This window comes from Protopterus annectens, chromosome 3.part1 (assembly GCF_019279795.1).
Source record: "Protopterus annectens isolate FY-2018-M chromosome 3.part1, PAN1.0, whole genome shotgun sequence".
NCBI classification, from domain to species: Eukaryota; Metazoa; Chordata; order Ceratodontiformes; family Protopteridae; genus Protopterus; species Protopterus annectens.
In genome coordinates this window covers 1339666302-1339692496 of record NC_056732.1, presented here as the reverse complement: position 1 = coordinate 1339692496, position 26195 = coordinate 1339666302, and the positions used below count along the sequence as shown (strand labels likewise).

At 43.7% G+C, this 26195-nt stretch overlaps 1 protein-coding gene across 1 annotated transcript in view; it reads left to right on the top strand.

Annotated features, from left to right (window-relative positions):
- MYBL1 (MYB proto-oncogene like 1) overlaps positions 1-26195 on the top strand; it is a 1413299-nt gene that overhangs the window by 270595 nt on the left and 1116509 nt on the right. The window contains exon 5 of the mRNA XM_044067371.1: positions 17047-17267. Coding sequence (XP_043923306.1) covers positions 17047-17267 — 221 coding nt within the window. The remainder of the gene's footprint in view (positions 1-17046; positions 17268-26195) is intronic.

Here is a 26195-nt window from a genome sequence, read left to right as displayed (position 1 = left end):
TGAACCGGTCTATAGACCCACCTGTGTTTTTCCCTAACCACACCAACAGGGCAGAATACAAGTTACATCAATTGGATATTCATAGACAGTTGCATTTCTACCTGCATAGGACGAAGGATGTAAGGAAGTCTGACCAACTTTTCCTTTCCTGTGCTCGGGGCAAACAGGGTCTCTCAGTTTCCAAAGTGACCTTATCCGGTGGTTGTCTCATATCATTACCTTTATCTATCAATTAAGGAACAAAGACTTGCCAATCAAACCGAAGGGTCATTCTACCAGGGCCTTAGCCACCTCTGTAGCCTTCCAGTCTAGGTTACCCATTATCTGTGCCGCTGCTACGTGGGCAAATCCTCATACCTTTATTTCTCATTACAAGTTGGATTTGGTCTCCAGAAGTAGAGCTAACTTTGGTTCCACTGTTCTGAAGAGTCTGTTCCAATGAGCCACCTAGGATTGTAGGTGCTAGGGACGCTGTCCCAACCAGCAAGAACGAAGGCGAGATTGACAACTTAACATAAAGAAGTTATGTACCTACCATAATGTTCTATGTTAGTTGTCTTCATCTCGTCTTCTTTCTTGCGTCCCCCCCCCCCTCCATCCCCCTAGCCTATTGGACCGAGAGGAGTTCAGTTTTCACTGGCTGAGTGTTCTCTGGTTTGTTTCCTTTACTGACTTAGACAGTAGGACAGGTATATTTAACCATTTGTTTGGAGGAGTTTCTTCCTATAGCTATGTCTAGGGTTAGTTATTGCAAACTAGATCTGGGTAGCTACCGCTAGGCATCATGGGATAAGGGGTAGCCTCGAGCTAGTAAACAGCTCTCGAGCTATTGAAGATGGCCGAGTCGGAGCCGAGGATCGTTCCGATCCCAACCAGCAAGAAAGAAGGCGAGATGAAGACAACTAACATGGAACGTTATGGTAGGTACATAACTTCTTTTTCTTAGACCTCATATATTGGCTTAAACATTGACTAATGTTTTATTTGTACACATGCATGTGTTTTTTTGTTGTTATTAGTATGTTAGTATTTATTAGATAGGTTTATGATGAAACCATATATGTTATACAAGCACTGGCACTTTAAAATCTAAGTAGCAATTGGTTGTTTTATATGAGACTCAGTATTTAAATGGAGATTTTACACAATGGATTTGAAAGTCTGATGAAGCATTTATGGAAACGCAAAAGCACTTACTTTATTTTGTGAAATAAAGAATTATTAAGTTTCTATCCTTTGGGTCTTCTTCGATTGTCGTGGAGTACCTTTCATTCTTTGTTTTGGTACGTCTTTGAGTTATGTTTATATTATTCTATCTTCTTGGAGTAAAAACATTAAATCTCTCTTGTTCATTGCAAAGTAGCTTCCTCTTGGCAGTTTAAGTGCTTACTCTGTTTTTCGCTGGTTTTTAGCTTTGGTTGTATGGGCCGTCATTGTCTCAGGCCTCTTCTACATTATACTCGTCTAACTTTCAGTTTGTCCTGAGTGAATTCCTTTAAGTTAGAGGATTCGTTTTTTTTTTTTTTGCACCCTTTATTTTAGCCCGTTTTTAGTGGCTCCCTTACCCTTTTTTACTTCCGTTTTTCCTGAGGTTTTGTTGTTTAAGTTAGAGAAGTCTTCTCAGGCTAAAGGAGATTGTCATTTAAATTAGAGACCTCTCCTCTAGCGTTTTTTCACCCCTATATATTAAAAATAAATAAACAAACAACTTCTAGTTTCACTTCTTCATTTTTTGATAATTTTGAGGAGGACCCTCGGAAGAGGACTTGTAAGACGAAACATGTAGACTCCCCTGAGTCTGTCACATCGGATACGGACTTAGAGGATTCAGAAGGGTCCCCACGGTCACTCTCTGAGGATGTCTCCTTTTCAGACATCTTAGAGATCCTGAAGCAGAGAGGTGGCTGGAAGACCCTCTCCCCTTGTGAAGATGAGTCTGTATACCTGGAGGCATTTGAATCTCAACCCTCGACCTCTTGGGTGTCTCCACCTTTCAGCCAGCTCCTTGCTGTAGTCAGTTGAAAAGTGTGGGGCTCTCCAGAATCTGCACAACAAGTATATTATAGCCCCAGATGACAAATATTCCTGACTAAAGGTGTCCCAGTTGATGCTATGGTGGTGGCAGTGGCCACCAAGAAGGAATTATTCGAAACTTCTTAGTCTGTCCATCCCCCAAATAAGGAGTCTTGAACGATGAACAGATATGGGAAACGTATGATGTTATGTTGTCCCATCTCACCTTCGTTCTTGCTGGTTGGGTTCAGAGCCAATCTTCGGCTCTGATTCGGCCAATTTACTATAGCTCGAGAGCTTTTACTGGCTCAAGGCTAACCCCTATCCCAACATGCCTAGCAGTAGCTACCCAGATCTCGTTTGCTGCTTGCAGTGTCAAGATTGCGACTACTGGCTCAGGCTAAGTACTTAATGCTTTTTTCACTTATATTGTTATCCTTTCCAGGGTTTTGTTGTTTAATTAATATCGTTAGAGCGTATATTATCCCCTGTTAGTCTAACAACCCTTTTTCTACTTGTGGGTGTTTTTGGCCGTCATTTTTCTTCCTCAGGCCTTGCTTTCCCCTTTGAGCCCATTTAAATTAGAGGGTTCTTCTTCTTTTTCCTCACCCTTTCTGAGATAGCCGTTTAAGTTAGAGGCTCGCCTATTGAGAGAGTCGCCGTTTAAGATAGAGGCTCTCTCCCTTTCTTCTTCTTCTCTTCCCCTTAAAAAAAAAAAGAGTTTTCCTTTCCTGTTGTTTGGGCTAGCCGTTACAGCCCTGTAGTAGTTTTAGTTGCTGTGTGCTGTTAGCTATTACAGCTTTGTTTTCTAGTGCTGTGGTAATTCTTTCTGTCAATTATCCACTATGTCCAAAGAGTCAAAACCCTCTGGGTTCTAAAAATGCGACTCGTGTTGCCAAAAAATGTCCCTTATGGATGGGCACACGAGTTGTGTATATTGTTTAGGGGCTGTTCATCTGCAGAACTCATGCTCAGTCTGTCATGCTTTTAGTTTCAGAGTCCTGCAGGAGAGAAAGAACCCACTAAGCTATCGGTTCCAAGTTCGGAACAGACAAAATTCAAGTAAAACCTTCAGCTCTGTCTGTTTCCAGTGTTGGCTCCGACAAAACTAAGTCTCCAGCAGCTCCATCTGTGTCCTCGGAGCCAGTCCGGACCCATAAGAGAACAAGGTCTCCTTCTTTGGAGCCGGTATGCTCTGCTCTACAATCTCCTTTGCTGCAGTCTGGAGTGGGCAGTCACTGGACCTCTTCGCACTCCTCTCTGCCCTCCAGACTTTCGGATCATGTCATGGAGAGAGTGGTCAGTAGGCTCCTCAAGTCACAGGCACTTGCTAAATTACTATTGAGCCCAGCCCATAAGGAATTGGCTCCTTTGGGCCATCCAGCTTCTCCATCGGTTCCTCCTCTGACTCTCTTGAGCTCGGAGCCGGAGTGCATGGAGGTCTTTGTGGTGGAACCGTCAGCTCCAGTTACTTCTCCTTTATCGGTTCCGACACCCTTTCCAGTCTCCTCGATGTCTCAGTCCACCGAAGGATCTAGGCGCCGGAGCTCTCTCGTGAGCTTCGAGGTGGGAAGTGGCATTGTTCCCTTGTCCGACCCCGCTCTTTCTCTTGGAGTTTCGGCACAGGTGAGTTTTGGCGCCCACATCAGCCTTGGTGCTGTTGCTCTCTGTTCACAGGAGATCTCCGGGCTCTTCTGAACCGGAGGCTCCTTTGATTCGGGACCGTGGCACCTTTGAGGTAATGAGGAGCCTGCTGTCTCCTGAGACTGTTCCACCCTTGGCCCCATTGGCTCCTTCTCCCTCGGTGCCTGTGCCTGCCTTTGACCCTCCTCCTGCCTCCAAGCGTAGTGAACCTTTGCCCCAGGACGCCCCATTGGGCGACTCCACTTCTTCCGAAACCTCCCCTGAACATTCAGAGGAGGTCCCCGGAAGAAAAGATGCAAGAGGAAGCATGTGGACTCCCCTGAGTCCATCACTTCAGACACAGACTTGGATGAATCGGAAGGGTCCCCACGGTCCCCCTCTGAGGATGTCTCCTTTTCGGACATCTTGGAAATCCTTAGAGGGGTGGCTGGAAGTCCCTAGCCCATTCTGAGGATGAGTCTGTCTACCTGGACAAATTTTGTTCCCGACCCTCCACCTCTTGGGTGTCTCTGCCTTTTGACCCACTTTTGTCTGTAGTGAGTCGAAAGGCACAGGGCGCTCCAGAGACCATGGAACCAGTTCTGAGGAGACCGAATAAGTTTATTACTGCTCCCGTGGATAAATCCTTCCTTTCCAAAGGAGTCCCTGTTGATGCCATGGTGTTGGCAGCAGCCACTAAGAACGAACTTGCGGAAACTTCATCTGTCCATCCGCTGAACATCGTACGATGGACAGGTATGTGATGCGTATGTTCTCTTCAGTGACCTATACTCTCAGGTCGCTGAATTACTTGTCACACTTCACATGACTTCAGAGGGATCTCCTGAAGGAGCTAGGAGATACCCTGCAAGATCCTACAGCTGAGGGAGTTGCAAACAGGGCGGCTTCCCAGCTTGCGATCTTGACTTCAGTGGTTAACTCCTCCATGAGGCTAATTTCTTATGCGGCAGATGGAGCGAGTAGGGTAGCAGATACCAGAGTAGCTTTGTGGAGACACTCCTGGATGCGCCTTTGTCAGTTTGCGGAACCTTTCAAGTCTTCATTTACCAGTACCCCCTTTGATGGCTCGAACTTGTTTGGGCCTCAGGTAAAAAAGACTTGCACCAGGTGTGAACAAGATGGTAAGACTCTGTCTGCCATAGGAGTCCATTTTTCCACTCCATCTAGACCCTTTCCTAAAGGTCAGAAGAGTGAAAAGATATGGTTCTGAAAATCCAAGGGAGCTTTGCTTGACACACGTGGAGATTTTTCTCCCAGGGGCAGAGGGGGAAACAATAACAAAAGATGCCGCCCTTGCAGCAGAGGGGGACCGCAACAGCAGGGCGACAGAGATAAGTTCTCTGCTAGGCCCTTCCAGCACTCCTGAAGGGAGGCCAGCCTGTCTGCCTCTGGAGGCAGTCGGGGGTGGTCTATCACTGTACCCAGCAGCCTGGCAAACTATCATGAGAGAAACATGGGTACTGTCAATAATATACAAGGGGTTACAAAATTCCTTTTTCCCCAATTACCCCTCTCAAAAGAAAAACGTTCTATCCCAGATGTTCCACCCAGTCTTCGGGATCAAGCAATCCTAGAGGTACAAAGATTGCTAGATAAGAAGTCCCCGCAAACCAAATCGAATCCGGAACTTACTGAAGGTTATTTGTAGTTCCACAAAAGACAGGGGACTGGAGACCCATTTTGGATCTCAGCAAGCTAAACAAATCTGTAAAAAAGATGTAAGTTCTGGATGGTAACACTGCAGTCCATTCTTCCCTTCTTGGGTCAGGACAATTGGATGTGCTCCATAGATCTCCAGGATGTGTACTACCACATAAAAATGGACAGGCAATCCAGGGAATTCCTGCTCTTCTGGCTGAGAGCCAGTTATTATCAGTTCAGAGCCCTGCCCTTTGGTCTCACCACAGCCCCCAAGGGTGTTCACCAAGTGTATGACAGTGGTCACGGCTCACCTGAGGTGTCTAGGCTTCCAGGTGTTTCCATATCTAGACGACTGGCTCCTCACTGCTACTACTGAGCATCAACTGATCAAAGCACAGGACTACACAATCGAGACTTTTTCCCAGCTAAGCATCACCATAAACTACGAAAAGTCTGCCTTGTTGCCTTGTCAGTCTATTACCTTTATAGAGACAGACTTAGATGCAAGACTCATGATAGCAAAGCTGCCTCAAGACAGGGTGTCAACCATTCGTCAGCAAGTTTCATTTCTCATAAAGAAGACAAAAGTTCAGGCAAGAGAAGCATTACAAGTCTTGGGCTCAATGGTCGCAGCAATTACACTAGTTCCTTTGGCACGCTTCCACATGAGGATTCTGCAGTGGCTTTTTTCGCTCAGTGGTCTTGCCAGGATTTACCAATGTCGCACATGATCTTGATCATGGAAACTTGCAAAAAGGACTTAGTATGGTGGCTTGTCTCCCCCTCAGGTGACTCTGGACAGACCCTTTCTAGACCCCCATCCAGTAGCCACAGTGACCACGGATGCCTCCCAGATAGGGTGGGGGGCATTATCTGGGACAGACTGTCCAAGGAATGTGGCAACCTCACAAGTACCATTTGCACATCGGTGTTCTAGAGATGAGAGTGGTGCATCTGGCATTGCAAGCACTTCAGGACTCTCTACATACCGGGACCATTGCAATTCAGACAGATGTGGTATGGTACATCAACAAGCAGGGAGGGACCAGATCTCTCACCCCTTGTGTCTGGAGGTGCTTCGAGTATGGCAATGGGCGACGTCATCCCAACATTTTCTGATTGCGACACACATTCCCAGGAAATCCAGCATGATAGTGAACAGGCTCAGCAAGGCCCTTCTCATGCCTCACGAGTGGTCCTTGAAGCAAGAAGTTGCGGACTTGATTTTTCGCAAATGGGGCCAGCCATGCTGCAATCTTTTTGCCCCTCCTCTCAACAACAAATGCAGAAGCTACTTCGCCCTTGTCCCCCCTCTGGGACAGTCGCCCAGGATGCACTTGTTCACTATTGGCCTTCGGGACTACTCTATGCTTTTCCACCTTTCCCTCTAATTCCAAAGGTACTTCAGAAAGCAAAGTCGCTGGGTTGCAAACTCATGCTAATTGCTCCTTACTGGCCTCGTCCGATATGGTTCCCGTTTCTTCTCCATCATCTTCAACTGGAGCTTTGGATACTGGGCCCAGTTCCGGACCTCCTGATGCATCAGTCGGGCGGGCTTCATCCTTCCCTCCAAACTCTCAAGCTGACTGCTTGGTTTCTCCACTTCCAGTCTTAGCCAGGCTCCCAAACATTTCCCCAGCTGTACAACACATCTAGTGTCCTCTCACAAGCCCACTAACAGGAGGATTTACACTAGCAAATGGAAGAGGTTCTCTTATTGGGTGAAAAGTAATGATATTGATCCCTTCACTGCTCCTGTTCACAAGATTCTTGATTTTCTGCCCAAAATCTTCAAAAGAGGGGAGGATGCAGATACTATTAGGGTCCAACTAGCTGCCATCTCCAATTTTCATGTAAGAGACATGGGTTTTTAGGCCGTGGTGTTGCAGCGGTTAGCGTTGTCAACTCACAGCAAGAGGTTCCTCCCGTTTGATTCTCGGCTGGAGTTCCTTTCTGTGTGGAGTCTGCATGTCCTCCCCATGGTCGTATGATGTTTAAGGACATGCAGGTAAGTGTGTGCGTGAATGGGTGTGCCTTCCTTGAAGGTTGGGCATCGGTCTAGCAACTCGGCAGCATACAAAATCCACTGCCAATCATTAGCGGACCAGAGTTCCTCTGTGGCGACCCCTAACTGGGAAAAGCCGAAAGACAAACAACAGACTTGGGTTCTAACGTCATGTCCCATAAGTTGTGCAGAGTATTCTTAAGAGGTACAACTCTTTTACGGCCCCCGGTAGGAGACCCCCCCCCCCCCACAGGTCCTAAACCTGGTTTTAGCTTCTATGGTTCTTCCAGCTTTTGAACCAGCAGCATCTTGTCCCCTGAAATTTCTATCTTGGAAAACCCTTTTCTTGGTTGCTATCACCTCAGCTAGATGGGTTTCTGAATTACATGCTTTGTCTGTTCGCCTGCCATATCTCATTTTTCACAAAGAGTCTCTTTTAGGACCAGTCCGTCCTTCTTGCCAAAGGTATGTTCAAAGTATAATTTAAATCAGTCTATTGAGCTTCCTGTGTTCTTCCCCAGTTATGGCAACAAAGCAGAGTATAGACTCCAATTGGATGTTCATAGACAATTGCATTTTTATTTACACAGGACCAAAGACCTTAGAAAATCAGACCAATTGTTTGTATCCTTTACTGACAATAAACAAGTTTATCCAGTTTCAAAAGTGACGTTATCAAAATGGCTGTCAGACACAATCAGTTATTCTTATGAGTTGCGTAAAAAGACGCTTCCAGAGTGGGCCAGAGGACATTCAGCCAGGGCCTTAGCCATCTCTGTTGTCTTCCAGGCTAAATTGCCTTTAGATTCAATCTGTGCAGCAGAAACATGGGAAAATCCTCATACCTTTATCACTCCTTACAAAGTGGATGTGGTCTCGTGGAATAGGGCATCCTTTGGTTCCATGGTCCTGAAGAGTTTGTTCCAGTGAGCCACCCAAGAACCAGGTGCTGGGGACACGTTCTCAACCAGCAAGAACGAAGGCAAGATGGGACAGAACATAAAGAAGTTATGTACCTACTATAATGTTCCATGTTTGGTGTCCTTCATCTCCCCTTCCTTCTTGTGCCTCCCCCCCTCCTTCCCCCTTCCTGGAGGTTCGAGAGGAGTTCCTTTATTAGTTACTTTGGCCGAGTTTCCTGCTGACATACCGGGTTAGTTAACCATGCATTGTTTTTCCTCTTTCCTTCCTACGTTAAATGTATAAGAGCTTAGTAAAAATTGTTTTTTTTTTACTATGTATGTCTAGTGTGGGTTATTACAAACGAGATCTGGGTAGCTACCGCTAGGCATGTTGGGATAGGTTAGCCTTGAACCAGTAAAAGCTCTCGCGCTATAGTAAATTGGCCTAGTTGGAGCCCAGAATCTGCTCCGAACCCAACCAGCAAGAAGGAAGGCGAGATGAAGGACAACAAACATGGAACATTATGGTAGGTACAGAACTTTTTTTTTTCTTCAGCAGCTTTTACTGTTAGGTTGCTGAATTACTTCCCACTCGACTTCAGATGGATCACTTCAAGGAGCTGGAGATGCTCTCCAGGGTACTACACCTGCGGGGGTGCCTGACAAGGTAAACTGTCAGCTTGTGACCTTAAACTCTGTAATAAACTCCTCCATGTGCCTCATTTCCTATGCAGCCGATGGAGCGAGTAGGGCAGCAGGCACAGGAATAGCTCTGAGGAAACATTCCTGGATGTGTCTTTGAGTTTGCTCAACCCTTCAAGTCTTCCTTTATTAATGCCCCTTTTGATTGCTTGTCTTTGTTCGGGCCAAAATTAAAACAGACTTACCAGGTGCGAACAAGAAGGCAAAACTCTGTCTGCCATGGGAGTATGTTTCTCCGTCCCTACCAGACCTTATCCCAAAGGTCAGAAGAGCGGAAAAATGTGGTTCCAGAAGTCCCATAGAGCTTCGCCAGAAGCACGTGGTGAATTTTCCCCCAGGGCATATGGAGAAATAACAATGGAAGATGCCACCCTAGCGGCAGAGGGGGTCCACAGAATCAGGTCGACAGAGATGCGTTCTCTAGCAGGCTCTTCCAGCGCTCCTGAAAGGAAGCCTGCCTGTCCACCTCTGGAGGCAGTCGGGGGGAGAATATCAGTGTACCCAAAAGCCTGGCTGAATATCACTCAAGACAAATGGTTACAGTTGATCATATCCAGGGGATACAACATTACTTTCTGTTTTTCACCCACTCCATCAAGATCCATCCCAGACATACCACCCATTCAAAGGGATCAAGCAACCCTAGAAATCCAAAGGTTGTTAGAAAAAAGAGCCATCCAAGAAGTCCCCACAGACCAAGCCGGATCCGGAATTTACTTAAGGTTCTTTTTAGTTTCAAAGAAAACAGGGGACTGGAGACCAATTTTGGATCTCAGCAAACTGAACAAGTCAGTAAAGAAACAAAGTTCCGGATGGTACCACTGCAGTCTATACTCCTATTTCTGGGACAAGACAATTGGATGTGCTCAATAGATCTTCAGGATGCGTACTATCACATAAAGATGGACAGGTGATCGAGGAGATATCTACGCTTCTGGCTGGGAGCCAATCATTACCAGTTCAGAGCCCTGCCCTTTCATCTCACTACAGCCCGAGTGTTTACTAAATGCATGGTAGTAGTCACAGCTCACTTGAGGCATCTAGGATTCTGGGTGTTTCTGTACTTAGACGACTGGCGCCTAACCACCACCAGCGAACATCTACTGACCAAGGCAAGGGACACTACCATTCATCTCTGTTCAGAGTTAGGCATTACTATAAATTTCGAAAAATCTGCCTTGTTGCCTTCACAGCATATTACCTTTATAGGAGCAGGCTTAAACAGAAGAAACATGGTAGCAAAACTGCTAAACGAAAGGGTATTAACGCTGCGCCATCAAATATCTATCTTGCTCATGAAGAAGAAAGTACAGACAAAGTTTGTTCTCAAGGTACTGGGTTCAGTGGCAGCTGCAATAACATTAGTCCCACTGGCGCGTCTACACGTATGAGTGTTACAGTGGCTATTCTTTGCTCAGTGGTCCATGCAGGAGTTGCCCATGTCACACAAGATCCTCATTACGGACATCTGCAAGAAGGATCTACAATGGTGGCTTCAGTCCACGTAGGTAATGATAGGTAGATGGTTGTTCTTCCCCAACCCGTAGCTACAGTGACCATGGATGCCTCCCAGATTGGGTGGGGGGCATTATCTGGGACAGACTGTCCAAGGGACTTGGCAGGAACACGAATACCACTTGCACATCAACATCCTAGAGATGAGAGTGGTGCTTCTGGAGTTGCAGACATTCCAGAGTTCTCTTCCACCATGTACAATTGCAATTCAAACAATATGTCTGTCGTGTGGTATATCAACAAACAAGGTGGAACCAAATCTTACCCCCTCTGTCGAGATGCTCAAAGAGTATGGCAATGGGCAATATCTTCTCAATGTTTTCTGATCGCAATGCATATCCCGGGAAAGTCCGGCGTGATAGCGAACAAATTAAGCAGGGCTATTCTTATGCCTCATGAGTGGTCCCTGAAACAGGAAATTGCAAACCAAATTTTTCGTACGTGGGGCCAGCTTTGCTGCAACCTCTTTGCCACGTCCATGAACGCCAAATGCAGCAACTATCTTGCCCTAATCACCCCTTTGGGGAGTCACCAAGGGATGCATTCATTCACGATTGGCCCCCGGGACTTCTTTATGCATTTCCTCCATTTCCACTAATACCCAAAGTTCTTCAGAAAGCCAAATCGTTGAGTTGCAGGCTAATTCTCATTACTCCATACTGGCATTGTCAGATATGGTTCCCATTCCTATGGCCCCATCTCTAGGAGGAGCCTTGGATCCTGGACCCAGTACTGGATCTTCTGATCAGGAATGCTCCATCTCTCTATTCAAGCCCTCAAGCTGACAGCTTGGTTTCTCCACTTCCCATCTTAGCCAGGCTTCCAGACATGTCCCCAGCAGTGCATCACATTCATTGCACAAGACTACAACTAGAAAACTTTATGCTAGCAAATGGAAAAGGTTTTCTTGTTGAGCTGACAAAAATTACACTGATCCCTTTACAGCCCCTATAACTACAATTTTGGAATTTTAAGCAGAAACTTTTAATCAGGAGACAGCTGCAGCCACTATACAAGTACAAATAGCTGCCATATTGAACTACCACATAGGAGACATGGGATCCAATATGTTGTCTCACAGATTATGCTAGGCTTTTCTGAGAGGTACATTTCTTTTAAGACCTCCAATAAGAGAACCTCCACCTCCATGGGATCTAAATTTGGTACTGACTGCTTTAATTCTCCCCCCATTTGAGCCAGCTTCCTCTTGTCCACTAAAGTTTTTATCATGGAAGGCAATCTTAACAACCATTACTTCGGCTAGGAGGTTTTCAGAAATGCAAGCTCTATCTATCCGTCCTCCCTATTTGATTTTCCACAAAGATAGTCACTCTCTTAGAACTAATCCTTCCTTTCTGCCCAAAGTATGTTCTGAGTCCAATTTAAATCAGTCTGTTGAGGTACCTGTCTTTTTCCCAACTATGGCAACAGGGCAGAATATAAGCTTCACCAGTTAGATGTCCATAGGCAGTTACGCTTCTACTTACACAGGACAAAGGATTAGAAAATCGGACCAATTATGTCTCGTTCTCAGAGAATAGAAAAGGAACTTCAGTTTCAAAAGTCACTTTATCTAAATGGCTTACAGACACCATTACTTATGCATATAGTTCTCGGCATAAGTAGCTGCCAGGAAAAATCCGGGGCCATTCGACTATAGCTATGTCAACTTCCACTGCTTTTCAAGCCAGACAACCTTTGGATTCCATTTGCGCTGCAGCCACATGGATCAACCCTCATACCATTATCACTCATTACAAAGTAGATGTGGCTTCCTGGGACAGGGCTTCCTTTGGTTCCAGTGTTCTGAAGAGTTTATTCCCTTGAGTTTCTCGAGAAAGAAGGTGCTGGGAACACTGTCCCAATCATCAAGAATGAAGGCGAGATAGGACAACATAGCATAAAGAAGTTATCTTCTCACCATAACGTTCCATGTTTTTTGTCCACAATCTCGCCTTCATTCTTGCATCTCACCCTCCTTCCCCCTTCCTAGAGGATCGAGAGGAATTTTTTTGAATTGGTCATAAGTTCTCTGATTCGCTTCATGCCTCATGAGACATAGGCAGAGGATTATTGTATTTAGAAATACCACACACAAGCAGGAAACAGGATCCAAAATGTTCATTCTTCTTTAGCGCCTCGACTTAACCAGTCTTCAAGAGGTATAAAATACAATAGCAAAACATTTCCCTTAAATACCCATCCCCAATCAAACAATTAATTAAAAACAACAATAAACTAATTAAATCAAGCATTTCCAATTGATTTCACAGTTAAGGCCATGTGGAACCATAGTATTATACTTCAAAATAAATAAAGATTCCTTAAAAAGTAATTTATTCTTTAACATTTCATCACCTCCTAATTTAACAAAAACTTTGTTTAAAAGCTTGCAGCAACATATAATCACTTTTGTGATACTGCATAAAGTGCAATGCAATGGAACTTTCCACTTTACATTTCTTTATGTCTCTGACATGTTCCTGTACTCGATGTTTAAACATTCTTTTAGTTTCCCCAATGTATATTAAATTACATGGACAACATAAAGCATAAATAATGTCTGTAGTAGTACATGAAAATTTTCCTAACACTCTAAAATTCTTGTTACCCAATTTATAAAATGTTTGTACAAGCAAATCACAAATGTTACATTTCCCACAGGGAATGGTACCCTTAGGTAATGGGTTATTTACTAAACTTTCTATAGGGGCAATAAAATAAGATTTAATGAGTTTATCCGCTATAATAACACCTTTCTTATAAGAGAAAACAGGACATCCATTCAATAGCTTATTTAGCTTCCCATCCCTTAATAAAAATTGCCAATAATGTCTAATTTGTTCTTGCATCTGTTCACTCAGAATATTGTATAGCATAACTATATAAAACTTATTTTGTGACTGAATATTCTTTTGATAATACATACATCTTTTATCTTTACAGTTCTCAGCATTAGATACATAATTTTCACTAATTTTATCCAAAGCATTCAGAATAGTAAATAATGGATACCCCCTATTCAAAAACATCTGTGAAGTAGAAGTAATAGCTATTAATAAGTCAGCTGTATTATTGCAAATTCTACATAAACGTAATAATTCCCCATATGGTAGGGAATTAATTGACTAGGATGAAAAGTGGAGCCATGTAGAAATTGCCCTCCATCATGAAATTTTCTAAACACTGAAGTAAGAATTTGACCAGTGTTGGTACCCACCAAATGTACATCTAAAAAATCAACTGCCTGTCCAAATTGTAATCCATCAAAGGATAAATTAAATTCATTACACTGTAGATCATTAATAAAACTCTCAACCTTTTCAATGCCATCTTGGCATAAGAAAATAAGATTGTCTATATAACTATAATATTTTACAACACGTTTCTTATAAAATACATGTTGATAGATATCTCTTTTCAAAAAAGGCCATAAATATATTGGCATATGTAGGGGTAAACGGTGCCCCCATAGCTGTGCCCTGTAGTTGATGAAAAATCTGACTATTAAAAGAAAAGTAGTTATTATTCAAACTAAATTCTGTCCATTCAATAATATAATTTGATAATGGACATTCTTCTAACATAGATTGTAAAGCAGTAATGCCATCCCTATGTTTAATATTTGTGTATAGGCTTCTAACATCGAGGGTCACCCAGTACACGCCAGAATTCCAGTTAACTAAAGACATTTTATTAAGAAAATCAAAAGTATCCTTGAGGTAAGAATCCAACTGCTGAACATACGGCAAAAGAAAATCATGTATAACGATGCCAATATTATGTAGAAAATAGTTTGTAGCAGCAACTATAGGCCTGCCTGGTGGGATAACCCCACTCTTGTGTAACTTCGGCAGGCAATAAAAAGTTGCCATAGTACATTTATCTATGTTTATCTTTTTATTCACATTTTCCTTAGTCAAATATCCTAAACGGTGGCCTTTACCTATTAATACTAGATATTCCTGAAGTGCCCCATGATAAGTTTGAATATCAACAACTTTGTAAACATTTGTGTCATGTATATGTGTGTAACACATTTCAGGATATTGTCTATAGTGTAAGATCACAATTTTATTACCTTTATCTGATTGCTTCACAAGCAAATGTTTACTTTGAGCCATTTCTTTTAATGCTAACCATTCACATGTGGTTAGATTATAACACACCCGAGATTTATACTGACTAAAATCACAGTAAATTTGTTCTAATGCAAAACGTACCATGGCCATAAAGTTTTTAACACTTTCATTACTAAAAGCTGGTATAAAAATCACTCCTGTATTTAATACTAGATGTACTAAGTACACAGTATGCATTAAAACCAGCATCACTTCCAGTTTCAATAAAAGACAAACTATCAGAATTACAAGAAAAATATTCATCATCAGACAAACTATCATTAATATCATTCACATTCTGATTAAAATTATATTTTAATTGCAATTTACATGACAGTCTGAAAAGTTCTTGTTCAATAGCATGCCAAGATGGTAGAACAGTGGGGACAAATTTTAAACCCAAATTTAATACCCCAACCTGTTCATTAGTCAGACAGCATCCAGATAAATTCACAACCTGTGATGGTTCAGATACAACAGCAGCATTACTGCCATTTACAGCGTTTATAGTTCTGCTTAAATTGCATTCACCTGCCGGCAAAGGCGCAGCATATCCTCTTTTTCGACTGAAATTCCTTTCTTCTTCCTGTTGTCGAAAACGTTGCTGAAATGCCTCTGGCTGTTGAGCTGGTGGTAAAGACGGAAAAGATATAGATTCATTCTCTGAGTCCGTAGTGAACGAAGAACCTTCAGAAGAGGCAAATGATACTGTGGCATTCTTTTTGAAGCCTCCCTTCTGACGTGTAAAGGATCCCATCTTTAACTCTTTATAATTGATGTTCCAAAGAAAGGCCCGCCATTATAATCACGGACATCTCTGTTGATTTTAGTAGTTTTTTGTTCAACAATGTCTGATTCCAACTTCTTTAGTTTGTCATTAATAGTCACCAACAAATTATCTGTTTGCACAGCCCTCACCTTTTGAGTAAGCTCTAAGTGAGCCTGTTTAATTTGTTCTTTAAGTTTCTTTTGTTTGATACAATCTCATTCAATCAAAATCATCACCCACTCCATCACACATTTATGCGCAGCACTAAGCCAATGATCTCTGAACACCTTCTCCATGCTGTCACTAACATCAAATGGTGTAGAGGGTGATTTGAAAGCACGAAGTCCTCTGGGGGAGATATCTAAGTCTATATAACGTTGTAGAACCAGATTATTAAAATAACATTTAGTCTCTTTGTTCAATAAATGCTCAAGTTTATCTAATATAGTTTGTGCATCGATAGGAAGAAAACCAGCCTTAGTTCCGCCCACTGATGAGAACGGATTATTCATTCTATGCGCTCTATCTTGAATTAAATGATTCATAAAACTCAGCATACTATCTCCCACGAAACCAGTGTTAGAAACATTGTTACACGAAGTATTAGAGCCAGCAGGATTTAACACAGTACCACAAGGAGAAGTCTGACCATTACCTGCTGAGGGCTGTGCAAGAAAGCTGTCCTTAGTACGTTGAGAATTTGCCTGTAAACCTGAACCACCAGGTAAAGAGTTGTCTTCTCTAAAAATCCGGGGAATGTTAAAAGAAGGATCCGTTGCCATATATGCAAAACCACCAAATAGCTGAACACAAAAGTAGAAATACCACACACAAGCAGGAAACAGGATCCAAAATATTTATTCTTCTTTAGCACCTCGACTTAACCAGTCTTCAAGAAGTATAAAATACAATAGCAAAACATTCCCCTTCAATACCCATCCCCAATCAAACAGTTAATTAATTAAAAACTAATTAAATCAAGTATTTCCAATTGATTTCACAATTAAGGCCATGTGGAACCATAGTATTATACTTCAAAATAAATAAAGATTCCTTAAAAGGTAATTTATTCTTTAACATTTCATCATCTCCTAATTTAACAAAAACTTTGTCTAAAATAGTAGCTTGCAGCAACTTATAATCACTTTTGTGGTACTGCATAAAGTGCAATGTAATGGAACTTTCCACTTTACATTTCTTTATGTCTCTGACATGTTCCTGTACTCTGTGTTTAAACATTCTTTTAGTTTACCCAATGTATATTAAATTACATGGACAACTTAAAGCATAAATAATACCTGTAGTAGTACATGAAATATTTCCTAACACTGTAAAATTCTGGTTACTTATTTATTGTATTTACCCTGGTGGGTTAGATAATCTAGTGATTGGTACTTACAAATGAGATCTGGGTAACAGTCGCTAGGCATCACGGGATAGGGTATAGCCTTGAGCCAGTAAAAACTCTCTAGCTTTAGTATGTGGCCGAGTCAGAACCGATGCTCGGTTCTGAACCCAACCATCAAAAATGAAGGTGAGATTATGGACAACAAACATGGAACGTTATGGTGAGTACATAACTTCTTTTTTTCGGTGCTGATTTTGCAAATTTGTGTTTCATAATTGAATTTTTTTAAATACCTCTTGAAGATGTGTAATAAGTTCCACATTTCGTGCTCTGAAATTATTTTCAGTGAGTTTTGTTTTGTAATGCTTTTACTTCATATTTTCTAGGTAATTGAATTGGTTCAGAAATATGGCCCAAAGCGTTGGTCACTGATTGCAAAGCATCTTAAAGGAAGAATTGGAAAGCAATGCAGAGAAAGATGGCACAATCACCTGAATCCCATGGTTAAAAAATCTTCATGGACAGAGGAGGAGGACAGAATAATCTATGAAGCTCATAGACGGCTAGGAAACCGCTGGGCTGAGATTGCAAAACTGCTTCCTGGGAGGTATACTGCATTTTAATATACTTTATTTCAATACAGTCATTCATTTTCTTATTTCTTGTGTATTCTGTATACACAAGCGTGCACTCACTCACCGATGTGTATGTTAGAAATGCATATTTGTATTATGGATGTATATTAGGCACAGAAGGATACCAGTGGTGTTTTCCCAGATTACATTTTGACCAGAAGAGCCGTGCCTGATCCCATAGAGTCATACTATACGAGGCAGAATATCGGTTGATATTTTTATGAACTGCCGTATGCATTCCATTTATATAATGTCCTTCATTTGAAAGTATACCATATGTTTGATTTATTTAATTTTTGGAGGGATTTTTGGGATCTTTGAAGCACATATCCTTGCTCCCTTGTACTATTTACAATGAGAACTTTGGACATTATGATGTTTTGATGCTCTTTCTTCAGTGTAACTGGATGGATAGTAAGACCTTCATTGGGTACCCCATCTTGGAAAACAGTGTTATATCAGCAGTGATGAGAAAAAAGTAAGCACCTCCTGAGCTGCTAATGGTTGCATAAGTAATGAGTTCTAAGCAAGTTAGCTGTGGTGAGTGTGCTGTGTTCCAGAATCAGAAATTGCCTCAACAGTAAAGAGGACATCCTAACCTACTATTTTTTTTATGTTCATCGTATTGATCACTGCTGTGGTAACCCTAGCTCTATGGGGTTATATTCTGCCAAGGATATAACAGACAGCTAACTTCCAAAGCTTCAGGGCACTTTGCATGCACCCAAATTGTCAGGCAGCTCAAGATAAGCTTATTAAAAGACAAGTTTGGGCACCAAGCCCTACAGGGCTTTACTGCTGCAGAAGAGTATCCTCCTCTGAGGCTTTTTGAGGATCGATGGTTGGCTAGTGGGCGGCCACGGTGGTGCAGCGGTTAGCGTTGCCGCCTCACAGCAAGAGGTTCTCCGGTTCGATTCTCTGCTGGGGTGCCTTCTATGTGGCGTCTGCATGTCCTCCCTGTGGTCGCGTGGGTTTCCTCCGGGTGCTCCTGTTTCCTCCCACATCCTAAAGACATGCAGTAGGTGGATTGGACACTCTAAATTGGCCCTAGGTGTGAGTGTGTGCATATGTGTGCCTTCTGTGGAAGGTTGGGCGCCGGCCTGGCAACTTGACACTGTAAAACTCCACTGCCAATCATGAGCGGACAGATGATCCGATGTAGCGACCTCTAAACAGGAAAAGCCGAAAGAAGAAGAAGAAGAAGATGGTTGGCTTGTGCTCTTCCATTGCTGGGCAGATAAGTTCCCTTCGAGGGGAAAAAACTTCCATTTAATAATTTTATTATGAATACTTTCCTCTTTATGAAAGTTATTTTAAAGCTGGGAGTTTGTGTTTTAATGGACTGTCATGATACTGTCCTGTACTTTTAAACAGAAGTGTTTTTTTTTCTGGAAGTTTAAAACTTGTTTAAAGTAAATGAAAGACAATTTTTCTGGGGAGAAATTGTGTTTATTTTACTATGTGGGGCTGGCAAATTGTTTTAACAGGTTTTTACTGTGTTTATCTGTGTAGAAAGTGACTTTTAAAGACTTTTTATTTTTACTGGCATTTCTTTTCCACTTAGAAAGAGGCACCATTTTTGTTTGACCATGGAACAGTCTGTCGGTCCCATGGTCGGTAATTTTTCCAGCCAGAAAAAGACAATGTTGAGCAAATGGTCTTTATTACAGCAGGCTAACAATTTGCCTCAGCTGCAGATGGGTGACTCTGCTGTGGCCATATGCTGTGCCTCAGACCACTATTCTTTTACCCTGGATCCCTCTGGTGTAGTATCTACATTCACTAAAGGCCAGGGATTAGCCACGCCTTTTGTGGTCATTGGAGTCCCCTCAGTCGGCAAGGGAAAGCCACTCTTGCTGGCCCTGGGAGAGGAAAAAGGGAAGGCTTCCCTGTTTTGTCATAATGTTGTGCCCATCTCTGGAGAAGCTTATGCTGCTTTTAATAACACTATTGGTCCCACTTTCCTGCCAAAAATAAATGGAAAGCTAAACGTGTATCTACTCATTCTTTAATTTCCATAAACAGGAGTAGTTTACTGAGTTAGGCTTAGGGTTTAATTCAGGATATTGATCCTTCTTGTAAAGTAGTTTCTGGTAAAAGAAAGAGGGATACTCCTTTCCTACACAGATTTAAGATTATCATTCTGGCCAGGAGGATGAAGGGACAGATGCAGCATTTTCTGTTCAGATTTCTGACTCAGAGTTAAAGGAGAGCTCGATTTCTGACTCTTCCTGTGGGAGTTCTCTTTCAATGAGACTGTTGCTAGAATGTGCCAGTTTTTCAGTGGGAGAATACTGAGGTTTAACCGTCACTAGGAAAATATTATGAGCTGTTGCAGAGGGAATTTCCAGAACCTGCACCCATTCTGTCAGTTCTCTCAGCTTTGGCGGAAGTGTGTGTTACTGCCTGTAATTTTCCTTACAGTCAGCCCTCCCAAAAAGGCAGAAAGGATGTATAAAGTTACTCTATCTTTTAAGCTTTTATACACGCTTTCCAAACTTGATCCAGCAGCATACTCTTACACAAGTTGGGATTCCAAGATAACATTCAGAAGTCTTTCTTGACTAATCCTCACAGGATTGCTTTTCTGGGATGTCAACCAGACACCACAGTTCAAAGAACTTTTCTTTCACAGGAAGGAAATAGATCTGTATCTAGATCTACTTTTAGGGCTTTTCACTCACTTTGTTCACTGAAAGGGATGCCTTAGGATTTTGGGTCTTGTGGTTTCTATGATTCTCATGATACCCTTGGCAGGACTCCACATGAGAAAGATACAGTGGTATCCGAAGTCTCTTTGGTCTCTGCACCAACACCCCTTGTCTTTTCAGATCCCAGTACTGGGATTTGTCAGAAGAGAGATCATTTGGTAGTGACAACAGATATCCTTAAATCCAGGTCTTTCTTTCTCCCTTCCTGTTCCAAAGGAGTCCGTTACCACAGATGCCTCAGACTTTCTTGGGGAACAGTTTCAGGAGTCATAAAAGTGCAAGGTATGTGGGGCACCAAAGACAGATGTAAACACGTAAATATAAAAGAGATATTTATTCTGATTGAGGCACTCCGCTCTGAATCATCTTTAGTTCCTGGGACCTCTTCAAGTTGTTACAGACAATACCACAGTCTTATGGTACATCAACAGGCAAGGGGGAACCAGATCATATTCCCTCTGTAGACTAACTGTGGTAACCTGGGATATAACTTCACAGCACAATCTCACTATAGAGGCATTCTGTCAGAGCAAAATTGTGTGACAGACATGCTTAGTAGGACAAGGTCAAAAACTCACAAATGGAAACTAGGTCAGGGGGTATTCCAAGATTTGATACATCTGTGGAGAGTTCCTCAAGTAGGCCTGTTTGTCTGCTGTCTGAACAATCAGCTGGCAAGATTCTGTTCCAGTACTCCACACAAGTAGGTCTTGATGAGTGATGCCTTTTCTTTTCCTTGGACAGGAATGTTCCTGCATGCTTTTCCACTAATATCCTGGGTACTTATGAAAATTCAAAAGGAATCCCCCAATATCATTGTGGTTGACTCCCTTCTGGCCCAGGCAACTGTAGTTCTCCCTTTTTTTGGAAATGGCCAGGGGCAGTTGCCATAAGCTTCCTCACAGACTACTTACACAAAAACAGGGGAGTTTGATATACCCTGACACCTATCCACTTCAATTTACTGCCTGGATGATAGGGTCTTAATTCCTTTTAGGCACCTTTTTTACTGAGGACAATCATCGGGTACTACTGGAGGCAAGAAAGCCTGCTACTAGAAAATTGTACTGTTAAAGTTTTTATAGTTGTTGCCAACAACATAACCAGCACCCATTTAGGGCTGGTTGTTCTCTGGTTTTACAATATTTGTGTGAGTTACTATCCTATGGCCTTTCTTACTCCTCTGTCAAGGTTCATTTATCACCAATTTCAACTTGTCTGTCCATGGATCTTGTTCTTTCAGTGCATTCTCAGGTCAAAATGTTTCATTGAAAGTGGTTTTCCATAAGACGCCTCCAAGAAAACTGGTGGTCCCTCCTTGGGGGGGGGGGGGTGTCTTAATTTTGAGCTAGAGAACCTAATGCTTGCCTCATTTGAACCAGCTAACTTGGCTGACTTTGTGGTTCTTAACATGGATAGCTGTTTTACTGATTGGTCAGACCTCTGCCAGAAGGGTATCTGAGTTGCAAGCCCTTAAGTTCTTATGGTGAGTCCACCCTTTCTCATTTTCAACAGAGATAGGGTTTCTTTGAGAACTAATCATTTTATTCCTAAAGGGGTATCTGAATGAACTTTAATCCATCTTCCAGTTTTCACCTCTGAACCCAAAAAGGAGGGAGAAAGGATACCTTGGATGTCCACAGACAATTTTTTTTTTTTTAACTTCGGTACAATCTTGATAGAACTAAATCTTTCAGATCAATTGATGTTAAGTTGTCTATCTCGCCTTCGTTTCTTGCTGGTTGGGGATTGGAGCTGATCCTCAACTTCGACTCGGCCATCTTCTATAGCTCGAGAGCTGTTTACTGGCTTGAGGCTACCCCTTATCCCATGATGCCTAGCGCTAGCTACCCAGATCTCGTTTGCCACTTCAGCTGCGAGGTGTCGTTCTTACTGGCTCAGGCTTGTATAAGTTTATTATTAAACTGTTTTTTTTGTCATATTAGTCCTTTTTCTAGGAGTTTTATTGTTTAAATTGTAGTCAGTAACTTGTGTTAGTTTAGTGTATTGATAGTCCTCTCCCTTAGAACTCATTTAAATTAGAAAGTTCTCCCCCTTCCCCACGCCCATTTCCCTTCTTGTAGGTTAGCGTTTTAGTTTAAGCTTTCCTTCTGTCTTATTGTTAGGTAGTCATTTAAGTTAGAGGCTTCCTAGTTTAAAAAAAAAACAAAAAAAAAAACAACAATCTTTAGCTGTAATATACTGTGTATTTTTGCTTTTTCTTGCTAGTATTGTGGTATTTTGTACTGCTGTTCGGCCTTTTGGTCAGAAATCAGTGTAGTATCTTTCTGGTATGTTATGGATATGTCTAAAGAATCCAAGGTGTCTGGATTCAAGAAGTGTGACTCATGCTGTCAGAAAATGTCTCTGACAGATGGGCACACTTCTTGCGTCTGTTGCTTAAGCGCAGTGCACCTGCAGGACTCTTGTTCTATATGCCATGCATTTAGCCCAAGAGTACTGCAGGAGCGCAAGAATAAGCTTATTCTTAGGGGTCTCCTTAAGCCCCAGGATTCACCGGCCAAGGCTCAGCCTGTGAAATCCCCAAAACCGGCCAAATCGTCTGCTCCAAGCTCGGAGCCGTCATTGGTCCAAACTTTACCTGCTACTTCGGTTCTGGTTGGAACCGAGGAGACTATCTCCCCGTTGGCTCCATCAGCATCTTCAGAGCCGTCGCGGAGCCACAAGAGGCTGAGGTCCCTTTCTCTGGAGTCCATACATTCGGCTCCTCGGTCTCCCCTGCTGCAGAGTGAGCGCATTCATAGGTCTTCCCACTCCTCTCGGTCTTCTAGGATCTTGGATCACGACGTGGAGAGAGTGGTCAGTAGGTTGTTGAAGTCACAGGCACTTGCCAAGATGTTGTCCAGCCCTCCTCAACAGGTGTCGGCTCCTTTCACTTCTATTGATATTCCTCCTCTGACTCCATTGAGCTCAGAGCCGGAGTTCGTTGGGGTTCGAGTCATGGAACTGTCGGCTCCGATAACTATTTCTCCTTTGGTTCTGTCGTCGGCTCCAATTCCCTCGATGGTGCCATCTGTCGAGGGATCTGGGTGCCAAGACTCCCTCGTCGGCTCCGAGGGGGCGAGTGGCATTGGACCCTTGTCCGACCCCATTCTCCCTCACGGAGCTTCGGCGCAGGTGAGCTCGGCTCCTACTTCGGCCTCGGAGCCGTCTCCCTTGGTGTGGAGAAGGATTCCGATTTCCTCGGAACCGGAGCTTTCTCTGCATCGTGGCAGGGACGCCTTCGATGTCGTGAGGAGTGTGCTGGCCACTGAGTCAGCTCCACGTTCGACCCTATCGGCTCCGTCCCAGACCCCAAGCGTGGGGAAGCGGCGCTCCAGGGCACACCATTGGGTGTTTCCTCTTCTTTCGAGGTCTCCCCTGATCATTCAGAGGAGCCCCCTCGGAAGAAGAAGTGCAAGAGGAAGCACATTGACCCCCTGAGTCTGTCACGTCTGATACAGACTTAGATGAATCAAAAGGGTCCCCAAGATCCCCCTCTGAAGATGTTTCCTTCTCGGACATCCTAGAAATGCTTAAGCAGAGGGGGAACTGGAATTCCATAGCCCCTACTGAGGATGAATCTGTATTCCTGGATGTGTTCGTTCCCGACCTTCCACCTCCTGGGTTTCTCCGCCTTTCGATCCACTCATGTCAGTGGTGGCTCGAAAAGCTTGGTCAGCCCCAAATACAGTGGAACCAACCCCGAGGAGACCTGGCAAGTTTATCACTGCACCTTTTGATAAGCAGTTCCTTACCAAAGGTGTTCCTGTGGATGACATGGTGGTAGCAGCAGCCACTAAGAAAGAGTTAGCGGAAGCTTCTTCGTGTGTCCATCCTCCTAACAAGGAGTCTAGGACTATGGATAGATACGGGAAGCGAATGTTTGCTTTAGCGACCTTTTCTATGAGGTCACTGAATTACTTATGCCATTTTACCCGGATTCAGAGGGATCCCCTTAAAGAGCTCGGAGATACCCTTCAGGATCCATCAGCTGAAGGGGCTCAAGCTAAAGTGGCTTCTCAGCTGACGACCGTTAATTCTGTAGTCAACTCCTCCATGAGGCTCATTTCCTATGCAGCTGATGGTGCGAGTAGAGCCGCAGGTACAGACGTGGCCCTTAGGAGACACGCATGGATGCGGCTGTGTAATTTTGCGGAACCCTTTAGAGCGTCATTCACCAACACCCCCTTTGATGGCTCCTTTCTCTTTGGACCACAGGTGAAAGACACTCTGACTAGGTGTGAACAAGAAGGCAACTCTTTCTGTCGTGGGAGTCCATTTTTCCACTCCTTCCAGACCATACCCCAAGGGTCAGAAGAGTGGTAAAATGTGGTTTCAAAAATCCCAGGGAGCCTCGCCTGACACACGTAGCAATTTTTCCTCCAGGGGCAGGGGAGGAAACAACAACAGACGCCACCCTCATGGCAGAGGGGGTCTGCAGAACCAGGGCAGCAGAGAATCCTTCTCTGAGAAGCCCTTGCAGCATCCCTGAAAGTTTGCCCGGTTGCCCGCCTCTGGAGGCAGTCAGGGGAAGACTATCACTGTACCCAAAAGCCTGGCAGAATTTAACGCAAGACAAATGGGTACACTCATTTATATCCGGAGATTACAGAATTCCCTTCTTTCACCCCCCCCTTACTGTCAAGCAAATCCCTTCCAGATGTCCCACCCCATCTAAGGGACCAAGCAGTCATAGAAGTTTCAAAACTGCTAGAAAAAAAGAGTCCTCCAGGAAGTCCCGGCAGATCAACACGGATCCAGAACTTACTCAAGGTTCTTTTTGGTACCAAAAAAGACAGGGGACTGGAGACCGATTCTGGATCTCAGCAGACTAAACAAGTCTGTTCAAAGAACAAAGTTTCGGATGGTCACGCTACAGTCCATTCTATCCTTTCTGGGTCAGGACAATTGGATGTGCTCTATAGATCTCCAGGATGCGTACTATCACATCAAAATGAACAGGCGCTCCAGGAGATTCCTTCACTTCTGGCTGGGAGCCAGTCATTACCAGTTCAGAACTCTGCCCTTTGGTCTCACCACAGCCGCTAGGGTGTTCACCAAATGTATGGCAGTGGTCACGGCTCACTTGAGACGTCAAGGATTCGAGGTGTTTCCATATCTAGACGACTGGCTCCTTACTGCTACTATCAGGCATCAACTTCTATGAACCAGGGACTACACACTCACAATTTGCTCCCAGCTAGGCATTACAGTAAACTTTGAAAAATCTGCCTTGTTGCCCTGTCAGTCTATTACCTATATAGGAGCAGACTTCGACACAAGGAGTATGTCTGCAAGACTACCGCCAGACAGGGTGACCATAATTCGTCAGCAAGTACAAATTCTAATGCAGTGCAAAAGGGTCCAGGTCAGATTGGTCCTTCAAACTCTGGGTTCCATGGCAGCGGCAATTCTTCTAATCCCTCTGGCCCGCTTTCACATGAGAATCCTTCAGTGGCTTCTGTTCACACAGTGGTCTTTTCAACAGCTGCCCATGTCTCACATGATCATGATTACAGAAACATGCAAAAGGCACCTTTCCTGGTGGATGGTCTCCCCACTAGTGTCTCAGGGCAGACCATTCATTCAGCCCCCTCCGGTTGCCACAGTGACCACAGATGCCTCCCTGATAGGGTGGGGGGGGGCATTATCAGGGCAGGACAGGCAAGGCACTTGGCAGCCTCACAAGTGGCATCTGTACATAAATGTCTTAGAAATGAGAGCCGTGCCCCTAGCGTTGCAAGCCCTTCAGGACTCTCTCCCTTTTGGGACCATTGCAATTCAAACAGACAACATGTCAGTGGTGTGGTACATCAACAAGCAGGGCGGAACCAGGTCCTACCCCCTATGTTGAGAAGCACTCAGACTCTGGCAGTGGGCGATCTCTTCCCAACGATTTCTGATTGCTATGCACATCCTGGGAGATCCAACGTCATAGCGGACAGGCTCAGCAGAGCTATTCTCATGCCTCACGAGTGGTCTCTGAATCAGGTAGTTGCGGATATGATCTTCCGCAAGTGGGGACAGCCTTGCTGCCATCTTTTTGCCACTCCTTTCAACAGCAAATGCAGCAACTACTTATCCCTTCTTCCGCTTCCCGGTCACTCTCCCTGAGACGCTCTAGTCCACGATTGGCCTCAGGGACTTCTTTATGCCTTCCCTCCATTTCCTCTTATACCGAAAATC